The sequence below is a fragment of the Chenopodium album genome, chromosome 8 (genome assembly GCF_948465745.1).
Source record: "Chenopodium album chromosome 8, dcCheAlbu1.1, whole genome shotgun sequence".
Classification (NCBI taxonomy): domain Eukaryota; kingdom Viridiplantae; phylum Streptophyta; class Magnoliopsida; order Caryophyllales; family Amaranthaceae; genus Chenopodium; species Chenopodium album.
The window spans coordinates 39,472,916-39,487,704 of NC_137841.1; the positions used below are offsets into that span (position 1 = coordinate 39,472,916).

At 37.3% G+C, this 14,789-nt stretch overlaps 1 protein-coding gene across 1 annotated transcript in view; it reads right to left on the reverse strand.

Annotated features, from left to right (window-relative positions):
- Positions 1-470: 470 nt before the first annotated feature.
- Positions 471-14,789, reverse strand: part of LOC145641827 (uncharacterized) — a 32,616-nt gene continuing 18,297 nt past the window's right edge. Inside the window, exons 11-16 of the mRNA XM_081692806.1 lie at positions 13,442-13,507; positions 12,800-12,893; positions 10,221-10,333; positions 4,179-4,249; positions 2,945-3,092; positions 471-1,159 (exon numbers count right to left, since the gene is read on the reverse strand). Coding sequence (XP_081548932.1) covers positions 779-1,159; positions 2,945-3,092; positions 4,179-4,249; positions 10,221-10,333; positions 12,800-12,893; positions 13,442-13,507 — 873 coding nt within the window. The 3' untranslated portion in view covers positions 471-778. The remainder of the gene's footprint in view (positions 1,160-2,944; positions 3,093-4,178; positions 4,250-10,220; positions 10,334-12,799; positions 12,894-13,441; positions 13,508-14,789) is intronic.

Sequence of the window (14,789 nt, forward strand, 5' to 3'; positions counted from 1 at the left end):
ATTGCCTCTGCTCATCCCAAGAATAGACTGCAAGTTATCTTTTTCAATTGAAGGTATTAGGACTCTAAAGCTGCTATTTTTCAAAACCCTATAAATAGAAGTCTTAGATAGGGAAAGTGCACCAAAGTATTAAGTTAAATTTCTGTAATTAAAGACTAACAATCTTTTTAAGAGGTAATTGAGGCCCACACAGCATATCCCATCACGGGAGGAAACTGCGGGTGGGAGTACCAGGGGATGTGCTCGGTCCCGGGTCGAGACCACGGAAGAGAGTGTAGCTCCACTAAGTTATTCACTTACTGCACTAGTTAAAGGCTAACATGACTCGCAGAAATTGAAAATTTTGTCAGGCTCAATCTCCAGATCAGTCCCAAAGGAAGTAAGATCAATCAGATCACCGGAACTCAGATACCTAGAAAAAGCAGTTATACATAGTATATATTTATGTATAAAATTTTGATCTCCCAAACTAGACAGTAAGAAATTTTAATCAAATAGACTTATAGAGATACAGGTTAGTATCTTTCTTGATAATGAGGTGTTATGCAAGTCCCTAGAGCATTCAGCAAAAGGTAGATTAGTACGGTGTACATGAAATCACGATAGCTGCATGCTTGTACCCTGGCTTTGAGGAACTTACAGTATTCTTTGATCTTAAGGTGAAATTAATCACTACAGTCCCTTTTTCAGAAGGCCAAACTTGTCGACTTCATTGATAAATTTGTATTGGCCCCAATAACCAGTTGTCGATAGTTCTTACAATGTGCAAATGTTTTTTTTAAGTGCTGACAACGGCTTGGATAGGAGAAAATGATAATCGACTTGCATGACTTTTTGAGAGAGAAATCATTAACCGATGGCAAGCCATAGCTGAAGCAATAACAAACATGACGAAAGATGTCCCGTAAAAGCGAAGCATTAACAACCAATCCCGTTTTGCATCATTAAGTATTTTGTTAAACACCACTTTGAGGCGACGGTCTGCTATGAGTAACTTGCAGTTGGCTGCAAATGAGTTAGAAGATGTGGTTAGATAAGGATCCTTTACAATATTTCCCGCCATCCACTGGTACAGCACATCTGCAGTTGCCCTACAGAATTGTTGTCGGACAGCAGCAGCTTCTGGTGAAAGAAATGCCTTAAGCAATGACGCACCGTCCTGTTCAGAAGAATATATAATAAGAAAATGATTTTTTTTAAATAAATGCAATTGAATTCTACTCTACTGATATAGATATTGAGCAAAACTATTGAGCATCCACTCTCCCTCTTTATTGTGTTTTTTTTTTTTTTGGGTGTGTGTGGGGGGAGAGAAAGCAAGTGGATGAGGAGATAGTTACTTTTCAAGAAATGGTCATACAGCTACGAACTATAGAAAATTTGTAAGAAAACCACCTTCAAAATTGGGGTTTTTCCCCTTATTATATACTTCCTCCGTATTTAATTACTTACTCCATTTCTCCCGGGCACATATGCCGATGTAAATCTTTGATCAGAAACATTAGTCAAAATGAATACTGTGAAAAGTGCAATCAGAGTAAGTAATAAAAAACAGAGAGTATATTAGCATATTATTTGTAATATTTTAACTAATTTTTATAGCACCTTATCCTGATTCAAGTGTTGACCACCCACGTGACATGCACGTGACCACTAAAAACACCCATTTCCACTAGACCACCAACTGACCCACCAATGCCTCCCCATTGAACTATCCTAAATCCAACCAAAGACCTCTGAAATCAATCACCTCCCGTAAAAAACCCCACCAAGACCCCCTTTAAATCACTCAACTACCTCCATATATACATCTACCCCCAATATGAACCCTAACCTTACCAAAAACCACCTTATTTAATTCGAAATCAACTCCACCCACCCCAAAACAACTTACACTACTTAAAAATGTATCAAATACCTTAAATCAACCTCAATTATCAAGAAAACCCACCAAACAACTAGAACTAAGAGAGAGAGAGAAAGCGAGAGGTGGGGAGACTTCCCCTAAAACCTCAATCACCAAGAAAACACACCAAACAATTATAATTGGAGAGGATAAAGATTAAATGAAAGAAAGAGGGAGGGGGGTTGGGGAAAAGGAAGGTTGCGATGTCGGTGGGGGACAGGTAAAAAGTGGTGGTGAAGAGGGAAAAGGAGGTGGTGGTGCAGCCAAGGACAAGACATAAAATGAGAATTTTAGCGGGAGTTAATGTCAGAAATAGAGAGTAAAAGTTTGAAATCCAGCTAAAGGTATTGACAAAAATAAAAAAATTATGATTAAGATGGCTTATTTACAAATAAATAAATAGAATAGAATAAAATAAATATAACAGCTGATTTTGACAAATTTTCAAAAAACTATTTGTGAGAAGGCAACTTCAAAGCCTGAAAATGGGCGTTGCTCATCTATTTTCAATTACACAAAATCAATTGCACAACTCTCATAGCTTTTCATTGCTATATTAATAAACCACCCGCTTTTTCGAATATAATGCTCCTTGAATGACAATATTGCAGTCATATGACCTACAAAGGATTACTTCTCACAATAAATTTCCACTATAGCATCCCAAAATTAGACCTAGACAACGACTCTAGTATATATTGTTCTTCCAGGTCTCTTCCATCTTCCTGCCCCATCAATTTTTTTTTGTTTGGGGGAGGGGGGGGAAGATCTTTATCATTTTTCAAAAGGGAAAAAGTGTCACCTGTGTACTATTCGGTATAACCAATTTGTAAGGTTATTTTGAAACTGTTTTTCCTTTCAAAAAAATCTTACACTACTCAATCATAGCTTACATTGACAGTTAACTTTTCTCATTTGCATCAGAATGAAAGTAAAAAGTAGTAATAAAAACGTAATTATATGCAACCGTGCATTAGGATGAAAGTAAAAAGTAAACCTATAAAAGTTATTATATGCAATCAAGCTGGAGTAACTTACTGCAGTCATCAACAGCCTTCTAAGCACAGTACCATCTTTTGACGGTAGCAGTTTTAAGACAAAAGTTGCGACGTTAAAGATATTATCATTGCTACTTGAGGATCCTGATAACCCATCATTAGCAAACTCCAGAACGGGCAAGAGTTTCCTGCCAGTTGATGCCCCCACAGAACATTAAGTACTTCCAACAAGGCCAGATGTATATCTCTCAGAAAATTTAGAAGAATTGCATAAGTTATCAGTAATTAAAGAGACCCCAATTATTAAAATTAAAAAATATCAATAGTATAAAAAAAATGAAATAATATACAAGTAACAATTAACTTTTTGATACATAGTGCTCCATATTTGTTAAGTAATAATTTTACTTTAGAAGTGTGAGCCAGATACCTAAACTTAAAACATGGCTGTGAGGAAATGAGAAACATCGACTGAAATAAAACAAGAACATGTGCACCAAAAAAATTATAAAGTGAAGCTATCAAGTGTATAAACATGAGAAGCAACATGAGACAATAAATGTATATATAAGAGAAGCAACTTAAGAGAATCAAAAGAGATATCCTTTAATTGGGATATCCTTTAATTGGAAATTTAAGAGAATCAAAAGAGTACTGCTGCCTTTAATTGGGAAAATCAAAAGAGATATCTTTTTTCTTTCGTTAACAGAATAACTCTTACAGTGGTTGGTTTGCACTAATTTAACGTGTGGCATGCTAAATGATCAACTGATAGGTAAACCCTAGATTGCTTAAACATATTAATTTACTATATAGCCACACCATAAAGTGCTTTCACACAATACAAAACGCAGAAACCTTGATAAAAGATTTTCTGGTAATTCATATTTCAAAGCTGAAGTAGATGCATGAGAAGGAATTCTTTAAAGAAAACAATGTGTAAGAACGTACTAGGTATGTTAATTTAATACGAAAGTTTCTACTAGATTTAAGCAACGCTGGTAACTAACTTAAGACGCCACAAGATTGAATAACACTTCTTCATCTCATTCCAAAGGAGATGTTTGGATTACTTGGAAGTGTAGATATACAGCATATCACAGTTAAAAACTTCACAACTCATCAAAATCTTGATTTTTCAAGTATACTTTTTCTAGTACTGGTAACGTTTGAGGTTATACAAAATAATTTGCGTTACTTTCATCTCATCATCACAAACATAGAAAACACAGTTTTAGTCAAATACATTGTCATTGAAAAGCAAAATGTTGTACCTGGTTGCACCTACTCTCAAGAAAAGAACAAGTCTCGTCCATTGGAATTCACGCCTTTTATTTAAAATTACCTGCAGAAAATGAACACATTAAAAATTAATGCATCATCTTAATGCAAGAGTAGGCCAGCACAAGGCTAATATTAGATGACCTATATTTTGTCTGAAAACATAAGCTAGATAAGGGCTATAAACTAGATGAGGGCTATATGCCGTAGTGAAACAGCAAATAAGCTAATCATGGTAACTTATAGGTCAACTTTTGAAGCTGCATATGTCATATTAATGGCACGGTCAGAAGGTTCATATTGCAAAATGAATGTGGAACAAACATGCAAACGACATGCATTAATTTTAAGACGGACATTTACACATTGTACAACTTTATATATAGCTTTTGCCAAAAGAAAAATAAACTATGCCAAGACCAGTTTAAGTTTTTCTCTTATTGATTCCTTTTGCCCTTTTGCACATCTGGCTTTAACCGTGCATTTATATTATGCAACAATCCTAAATTCAAAGTTACTTGTAAGTTGTAACATGTATTGAAAGGGTCAACATCTCATGGATTTCCTTTTACTACCTAAAAACTGATTCAGTCACATTGTCTCTCCCTCCCTGGCTTTGTGGCGTTGGTATACGGAAGAATATTTGATCAAGATTAGGCTCTAAAGTCTAAAATGTGATTCAAGACAAGGCGCAGTTGGAAAGTACACTTTGACATAAGTAGGGCATATTGATCACAAAGCCCTTTCATTCAAGAAGACAAACAAAATAAAACCGAATTTTCGACTGATGAAGGACAAAAGTATCCAAGGAAAACAAACCCCATTTTAGGAGTAAAAACACACAAGTTTCAAGTAACAAGTTCTCGGTTTTCATCAAACTTTAAGTGCAAACTAAGCTAGCTACTATGTAAGTATGAATTAAGGGAGTGTTTGTGATAAAGATTATCTCCAAGCTAATGCAAGGAATCAGACCAAGCCTAGTATCAGCTTTACTTATTCAAGGAGGCCCAAGAATGTTAGCAATGGTTGAGAAGGGATTTTGGTTAGAAAATCAGTTTTGGAGGGGAGAGGGTAATAGTAATCTAGAAATAAATCAGTTATAGAGTTTGTTATTTGATTCCTTTTGCTAGAAGCTTCTAGAGTCAGTTATTTGCTTCAGTTTTGGGTATTAATAGGGGATTGGGGTCAAGGGAAATGAATGCAAAATTTTGATAAGTTTGTTGTGGAGAGAACCTTCCTCTCGAAAGAAGGCTTGTATTGTAAGTTACTCTGATTTGCAATACAACTATCCCTTGGCTGCCATCGTTACTCTGTTTTCTTAGCTTAGATTACTCTGTTCTGTACTAAATCCTAGCAAATTGGTATCAAAGCAATCCCAATCTTAGCCGGAGAAGAAGATGGCCCGCCTGAATCATGGTCAGCGTTTGGAGTTGTTGGAGCAGGAGGTAGCTGGTATGCCAAATCGGGTTTCTCGTGAGATCAGAACAATAAGCTTCGATCGGAGCTACGTTCAGCCATGGTGAATGGACCACAACTCTAGTGGGAGAATCCGTATGCATCGCAACCTCATGTGCATTTTGGTAACGGGGGTTTTCAAGGAGGATAATCGAACTGGAAGTTGCGCAAACTCGATTTGCCTCTCTTTGATGGTTCTAACTCAAATGGTTGGATCCTTCGCGCGGAGCGTTTCATCCATTTATATCGGCTTACCGAGGAGGATCAGCTCGAGGCCGCCATAGTTGCGCCGGACGGCGACGCATTGCTATGGTATAAATGGGAGCACCGTCGACATCCCTTGCGGTTGTGGGAGGCGTAGAAAAAGTTGTTACTCTGTCGTTTTAGATCCACCGCCACCGGCACGCTCCACGTGGCTCGCGCACCAGCCCCATGACCGTCACCATTTCATCGAGCTTTTAGCTCTAATTGATGGTGTTCCTGAGGAGATTGCTAAGGGGCAATTTATTAATGGGTTGAAGGAGGATATCGGGGTTGAAGTCTGGATCCTCGACCCGGTTACGATGGACCAGGCAATGGATCTTGAGGATTGAAGAAAAGAAAAAGTTAAGCCCACGGCCTTAAACAATTAGGAGCCTGCCAATTGGCGTACCCCTTACCCAACCTTGAGACCCAACCCAAACACAAACCAAACCACAGCTAACCTAAACACGAACCTGAACCTCACCTCCACCAACACCTACCAGCCAAACACAAACCGAAACACGTACAACACCCACAAACCTAGCGGAGAAATAAGGCGTTTGTCGAAAAAAGAACTTCAGCAGAAGCGGGAACAGTTTTACTGTGGCAAAAAATGGACATTCAACCACCGTTGTCATCGGCCGGGGTTGAGCATTTTGCTCACGGTGGACAAAGAGGAGTGGGATGATTCCGGCAAGTTCTCTATGGTGGAAACACAGCCGGAAATCATGGTCGACCCCGGCGCAATGCATAATTTTATTGGAGTTACCACCAACAGAATCAAAGAGCTTCGGAGTAACTCTAGGCACAGGAGAAGCGGTTCAAGGGGAGGGCGTTTATAAAGGGGCTTTGCTGGACCTTCAAGGAGTGACAATAATGGAGGATTTTCTTATTCTCCCTGTGGGAAGTTCAGACATGATACTTGGAATTCAATGGCCGGAGAAGATAGGCACTATCACCACCAATTATAAAACACAAACTCTGAAGTTCCAATTGGGTGGGGAAACAGTCACATTGAAAGGTGATCCTCATTTGGGTCGTACGGGAATTTCCCTAAAAGCCATGATTCGAAACTTACAAAAGGAGGGGCATGGATTTCTACTTGAATTTAATTAGTTGGAGAAATCTGAGGTATTACCGAAAATCCCAGCAGAATTTCAAGCCATAGTTTGAGCAAGTGTTTCACATGCTTGATGGTCTACCCAAAAAGACACATTGAGCATGCAATTGTGCTACGCAAGGGCACTAATCCCATCAGGCCGTATAGATATCCTCGGTCACATTGAGAAGTTAGTAGCTGACATGCTTAGTGCAGGGATAATTCAATCCTCCACTAGTGCTTACTCGAGTCCCGTGATATTGGTGAAGAAGAAAGATGGTTCATAGCAATTTTGTGTCGATTACAGGGCCCTAACAAAGAGACAAATTCCCTATTCCCATCATCGACGAGTTACTAGATGAAATGGGTGGTGCGGCAGTTTTTACGAAACTTGATTTAAAATCAGGCTACCATCAGCGACCTGAGGATGTGCATAAAACAACATTTAGGACCCACGAGGGCCATTACGAGTTCCTCGTAATGTCCTATGGGCTCACCAATGCCCTTGCCACATTTCTGTATCTTATGAATGAAGTGTTTAAGCCATTCTTGCGTAAATTTGTCCTGGTCTTCTTCGACGATATTTTAGTGTATAGTCCTTGTATGAGGACACTTGAAACAGCTGTATGCCAATTTCAAAAAAGTGTGAAATAGGAAAGTCGAGGGTGGCTTATTTAGGCCACGTAATTTCAGCAGCTGAGGTGGAAGTTGATCTTTCCAAAATTCAAGCAATGGTGGATTGACCTCCTCCCACCAACTTGAAGGAGTTGCACGGGTTCTTAAGCCTTATAAGATATTACCGCAAGTTTATCCAAGGCTATGCGGTGATTGCCCAACCCTTGACTGGATGAGCTACAAAAGGACAATTTCGGTTGGACTGAGGATGCTACAACAGCTTTCACTACACTCAAGGCTGCCATGGTGAGTGCACCAATCCTAGCTGCTCCTAATTTCTCTTTGCCTTTTGTGGTAGAAACAGACACTGTGGGTATGGAGTAGGTGCAGTCTTGCAATCTGAACATCCAATAGCTTACTTTAGCAAGATACTTAGGTTGCGTAATCGTGACAAACCCATTAATGAGAAAGAACTAATGGCTATTGTGTTTGTGGTGGAGAAATGGAGGCATTATTTACTAGGCATGCACTTCATTGTGCACACTGACCAAAAGAGTCTTAAGTTTCTCTTGGAGCAAAGAGAGGTGGGTCAGGCCTACCAGAAGTGGGTTAACAAATTATGACGCCTTATCTAGACAACATAGACCTGAGGTGGAGTGTTCTTCTATTGTGACTTCATGTGGCCTTCGATGGGATTATGTGCAGAGTCCTTCATACAAAAGGATGCGGTGTTGCAGCGATTAATTTCGCAAATACAAAATGGTGACTCTCCACCCAAGTGGTTCACTCTGGAGGATGGGGTCTTGAAGTATAAAGGAAGGGTTGTTATTCCTAAGCACAGTGAGTTGACCAACAAGCTATTAAAGGAGTATCATGACTCCTTGGTGGGAGGGCATGCTGGTGATCTGAAGACGTACCAAAGTTTAGTCGGGGAATGGTTCTGGTTTGGTATGAGGGCTGATGTGACTAAGTGTGTCAGCAGAACAAAGCCTCGACAGTATCACCATTGGATCTTCTTCAACCTTTGCCAATTCCGGACAGGGTTTGGGAAGACATATCAATGGACTTCGTTGAAGGGTTGCCAACATCCTTGGGTTGGGATACCATACTCGTAGTAGTGGATAGATTGACCAAGTATGGGCATTTTATTCCCCTCAAACACCCTTATATAGCTCAAAGTGTGGCACAACGCTTCATGACTGAGGTGGTCAGGTTACATGGTATACCAGGAGCTATTGTGTCCGATCGTGACAAGGTGTTTTTGATTATTTTTTGGACTGAATTGTTCAGGTTACAGGGCACCCAGCTTATGAGAAGTACATCTTATCACCCTAAGACAGACGGTCAGACGGAGGTGGTTAATAAAGGGGTGGAATCTTATTTAAGGTGTTTTGTGAATGGGAAACCTCACTCTTGAGCTCGTTGGTTACCTTGGGCAGAATATTGGTACAACACCTCTTTTCATACTGCCACAAATTACACCCCGATCAAGACTTTGTATGGCAGGGACCCTCCACATTTGCTCAGGTTCACCTCTGGTAGCAAAGTCGTGTTTTCAGTAGACGAGCAGCTGCAGGAGAGGGACGCATTTTGGATGACCTTAAATATCATCTGGTGCAAGCTCAGGTATACATGCAATACTATGAAAAAAAGGGAAGGTGTGCAGGAGATTTTAAGGTGGGGGACTTGGTCTACCTGAAGCTGCAGCCTTGTCGGCAGAAGTCTCTGGTCAGAAGGTCTAAAAACAAGCTCTCTCCTCGTTTCTATGGGCCTTATTCGATTGTTCAGAAAATTGGCAAGGTGGCCTATAAGTTGCAGTTACCTCCAGGAGCCCAAATCCATCCTATATTTCATATCTCTCAGCTAAAGAAGGCTATTGGTGCTGGTCATCGTCCAACCAACCTACCTGTTCAGTTGACACCTGATTTGGTGCTGGAAGTGGAACCTGAAGCTGTCCTTGGGATGCGTAATTCACAATCGGCTGTGGAGGTGTTGATTCATTGGCAGGGATTGCAGGAGCTTGAAGCTACATGGGAGCACTTTGATGAAGTCAACCTCAGGTTTCCTGCTTTCCACCTTGAGGACAATGTGAAACTTTGGGTGGGAGGTATTGCAAGGAATCGGACCAGGCCTAGTATCCGCTTTACTTATGCAAGGAGGCCCAAGAATGTTAGCAAAGGTTGAGAAGGGAATTTTCGTTAGAAAATCAGTTTTGGAGGGGAGAGGGTAAAATAGTAATCTAGAAATAAATCAGTTATGGAGTTTGTTATTTGATTCCTTTTGCTAGCAGCTTCTATTCAGTTTTGGGTATTAATAGGGGATTGGGGTCAAGGGAAATGCATGCAAAAATTTGATAAGAAGTTTGTTGTGGAGAGAACCTTCCTCTTGAAAGAAGGCTTGTATTGTAAGTTACTCTGATTTGCAATACAACTATCCCTTGGCTGCTATTGTTACTCTGTTTTCTTAGCTTAGATTACTCTGTTCTGTACTAAATCCTAGCAGCTAAATCCACAAAAGATATGTCTTATCGAAGTGCCAATATCACCTTGCAAAGTAAAAGTTCAAGATGTAGTTACTGTAGGATGAATCCAATCAATAGCATATTAGATAAATATACACTTACTGAATGCAGAATTCTCCTCGAAGCATCAGAATTATCGGTTAGCAATTTGTGCACAACATACGGGTAAGCTGCTTCAAAAGTCTTGAATTTATCATTTGCAGCAATAGCTAAACCTACGATACATCAGATACAATCTTAATATTGAAATTAAATAAGATATATACTACAGTTAACAGCATGTAAGACTAAAACTAACACCCAATACGTTACTACTTTTATTTTGCACCATCCCTTTCATCTTGTTAAAAACATCAAATTGCTTATGCTACGACTGGACAGACTGATCCAATTTGCAGTCAGTATTGTACATTAGATAAAAAAAGCATGTATATAAAAATGATATTTGTTTTCTGCATGCACTATTATATCTTTTGAATTCATAGCAAAGTTTCTATAACTGCCCCACTAACCTTAAATTAAAACATAGTCATTCAAACAACAAACCAAAAAAAACCACCCTCTAATCCTGAAATGGAAACCCTCCCACCATGAAAAATAGACCCTAGCACCACAACTCCATCACGATCTCAAGTCCAACACCTCAACCACCAAGCCACCTCACTTTCTTTGCAGTTGCACACCCTCACTCTGCCACCACAACCAGTAAACAAGCTGATTCACCAACTTCTATCTTCTCTCTCATCTATTGAAAAGTTCCATCCTTTTCTAAGCTGGGGTTCATGTTCTTTACTATCATCCCTGAAAGTTTGATTATTTATTTTCTAATAAAGAAATAAATGATTAAAAAATAATAACCCTCTTTCAATTATGTCCATAAGTGGTAATTCTGTTTTAATTTTTGTGGTTTGCATAATAAAAATAAATAAAAAATAAATAAATAAAAATAAATAAATAAAACAACAACAACAACAACTAGTGCTCTTTGCCATATATGGCAACAAGGCTTAGAAAGATAGCTGCAATGTTGGGTAGTTCTGGGTAATGCCAAAGTGGATACGCAAGTAGGAGAAACAAAGGGATAAAAAAGGCTAAGAGAGAGTGAGAATTGGATCGAACAGAGAGGTGATCAGAGTTGGGGATGATGTTTAGAGGAGGGGTAGCCAGTTGGCTGCAAGCTATGGCAAGGGAGGAGAGAGCAAAGGATGATGGAGAAGAGAAATAGAGTTTTTAAAAAATATAAAAATAATGAATCAATGTTTTGATAGTTAAATATTACCCAAAAAAAGGTCAAAATATTGAGACCTGTTAAGTAGTGACAAGTGTCACACATAACCTATTTATTAAACAAGTTACCAACCTCATTTTGACAAATGCCCCCTAAATGTTACATTATTCTAAGATAATCCAATGGTTGACTAGTTTTTGGCAGAGGCCCAAAAGGTTGTATTATTTTGACAATTGTTTTCATAAGTTTTGTGCTTATGGAAAGCAAGAATGCAATGGGACACCTATATAATTTAAATTTATAATCACCGTCAAAACTAGAACGCTCAGGGACGGAAGGATCATGTACCCAAACACATAATAAACTGGTAAAAGAAAGAAAGTCTGGAAGACTAAATCGGGATAGAATCAATTCCAAATTAAATTTGTAAATGACCTTGTTGAACTACGAACCTGACAGATAATGTTATCTATTATCAAATGAAGTGAGCATTAACCAAATGGAAACAACATGCTCATGTATTATCCCCTAATTAGATTAGTCTGTATCAGAAGCTTACACTCCTATGGGTCACCTTTTCTTCTCTTATTTCTAAATAAGTTCTTCCAAATCAGAAGGTTGAATCCAGGCCTAGTAGAGCATGTCAATGGTCACAATACATAGGTTATGGATTTTGAAGCTAAGGCTATCTATGAAATTTCTTGACTCTTCCTTCTTGCCTTTCTATTAAAAAAGTCTTTTTTTCCTGACTTGTTCCAAACTACTATTCCTTCTGCCAATTCAAAGAACCTAGAAGGTGACCGATAGGTATAAAATCATTATCCAGAGTCTAATATCTAGAACCGGTTGGGATTGGATCTATTTTGACTTTTAGATTACCCAAATGGGAGGAAATTGGACACGAGCGAGAGCTAGACTGACTCTTGGCCCAATGCTCTTGGGCTTTCAAAAACTTTAGAAAATAAGTTTGAGATATGGCTAACAAGCACAACAAAGATGATGAGGCATGATGTTGATTTATATCTAGAACTCTCAATAGAGTTCAAACCCTTAAAATGAAAAGGCAAGTTCAAACTACTATCAGCTTTCATTTGTGAAGGATTTTGAATTACCACACCGAAGCCCTTAATAATTTTTTTCCTATAACATACTTTCATTATAGTTAATATATTTATAATTTAATAATAATAATTTTTAACTCTCTATTTCAGAAGTTCTTTGATGATTAAGTTTCAATTAAAAATAAATAATTTTAAAAAAAATTTAAAAAAAAAAAAAAACACTCAGCTTTAGAAATAAGCTTAACGTATGTCATGGCTGCTGTCAAGAATATTTGTAATATTAATACTAATAGTCTGTAAAAGGAATAACCATGATATGATGGTGATATAAAGTAGCTATTATTTTTATTTATGCACTTAATAATGTGAAAATGATATGATGACAGTATTACCTTCTAGTGAAGCCAGAGAGCGCAGCAAAAGTGTATAGTATGTTGGCATACGAAAGTTGTACTTGAAGGCCACAGACCAAATATTTCCAAGGACCTTCACCAAAAAAGAATAACAAAATATAAAGGAAAAACCATGGGAAAAAATGTAATTAATATTTTAGACCAAACTTGATCAAATATAATGTTTGTTTGATATAATAAAGTAAAAAAACACACCACATTTCAAACTGACTTTAATTTTCTTTGCGGGTCAAATTTTCATGGGATCATTTGGTCGATTTGGATATGTAACTCACATGGATTTCCTACATGAAACACTAATACCTTAAGACTAAGCCCTTGAAATTGTTTCTCCAAAAATAAAAATTTTACGCATTTCTTGTTCACACCACAATTCCACCCTTAACAGTGGGTTTATGCAGCTTATGTTTTTCACCTTCATGTTCACATTTTTCCTGAACCCCAGGAGTATCATTAGCTCAACAAAAAAAGATAATTCAAAGAATGGTGTGAAAAGCAATTCAATATTGCCTTTGACAAAATTGACTTCTGACAGAAACATACTCAAGAACAACCAAAGTTTAATTAATCTAAAGAGTAATAGTGCATAACAAATTATATACTTATATTAAAATACCTTACCTTACTAAACTTGACATCAGGAATTCCATCAATGAATTCTACCTCTCCTAGAGTATTTTCCAATTCCTGCACATTCAAAATAAAGTTATGTTTAAAACAAAATAAGTAAATTATTCTTCATTTTAAGAATTAGATGAAAGCCGATGTGAACAAATATCCTAATTTCTAGCCATTAGAATATATTCAGTGAAAAAATGTAATTTTCAGTCTTTCATTCAGTGAACAAATATCCCAATTTCTAGCCTTTAGAATATATTCTCTCAGGTGATGACCTAGTCGTCTAAAGTATGAAGTGATTCACTATGCATCTAAATATATTACAAGTTTACAACCTCAAACATAATCTGATGAAAGTATGTAAGAAACAACAGCTTAAGTGCTCCTCACCAACTCAAGGGCAATAACGGGTTTTTCTGCTAACATGTTAAGAACTGTTCACCAACTTTGACCAATCTGGTTAAGGTAGCTTTTTTCTTTAATCAAATATTAGTTTCCGATATCTTATACCCACTTTACTTCTCAATGCATGTCACTTTATACTTCAAGATTGCCATAGCACACCATTATATTTATTATATATTTGCAAAGATATTTAAAGCTGATAATTTGAAATTATACATTTAATTATTTATAGTAATCCAAAATTTAAAATAATGACATTTAGTTACACATATTAGTAATAAAATGTAGTAAAAGTTAAAACTTTGAAAATGATGCATGTAATGAGAAATGGAGGAAATACAAAGTTAGTAAATTGAAACATGGTACTCCCTCCGTTCCTAAATGTTTTTTACGTTTCTATTTAGGGTGTTCCTTTTTATTCTTTACATTTAGTATCTTTACTATTTTGGTCATAAATTTTAGACAAAATTACCCTTGTTTTACAATTTTTATACTCAAAAGTTCTTACTTTTCCATGTGCTATGGTACTTTTTGTACTATTGTAATAGTTTTTCAACACTTATTATTACTTTCTCTCTCCTCTCTCCTCTAATTTCTTCACCCCACATGTTCAACATTGTATTTTTCAATAAAATTGTACTTTCAATCATTGAAATATTCCAACATATCTCAACTTTACATAATTTCTTAATAACCGCGCATAATTCCAAACGTAAAAAACATTAGGGAACGGAGGGAGTACTATTTTTGAAGCTAGTCACCTATTCTTGCAATAAAAATTAAACACATAGGACAGCAGACAGGCGTGTTGTTTGGATTAGAATGACCAATCCAGTAAATGTTTTGGAACATTTGAAGTCATTAAACAAGCTTTTAGAGCCAAAAAGAACCTCAGATATTCAGCAATTTTATAAGTACTTTGACAGAAGAAAAATAATAGGTACTC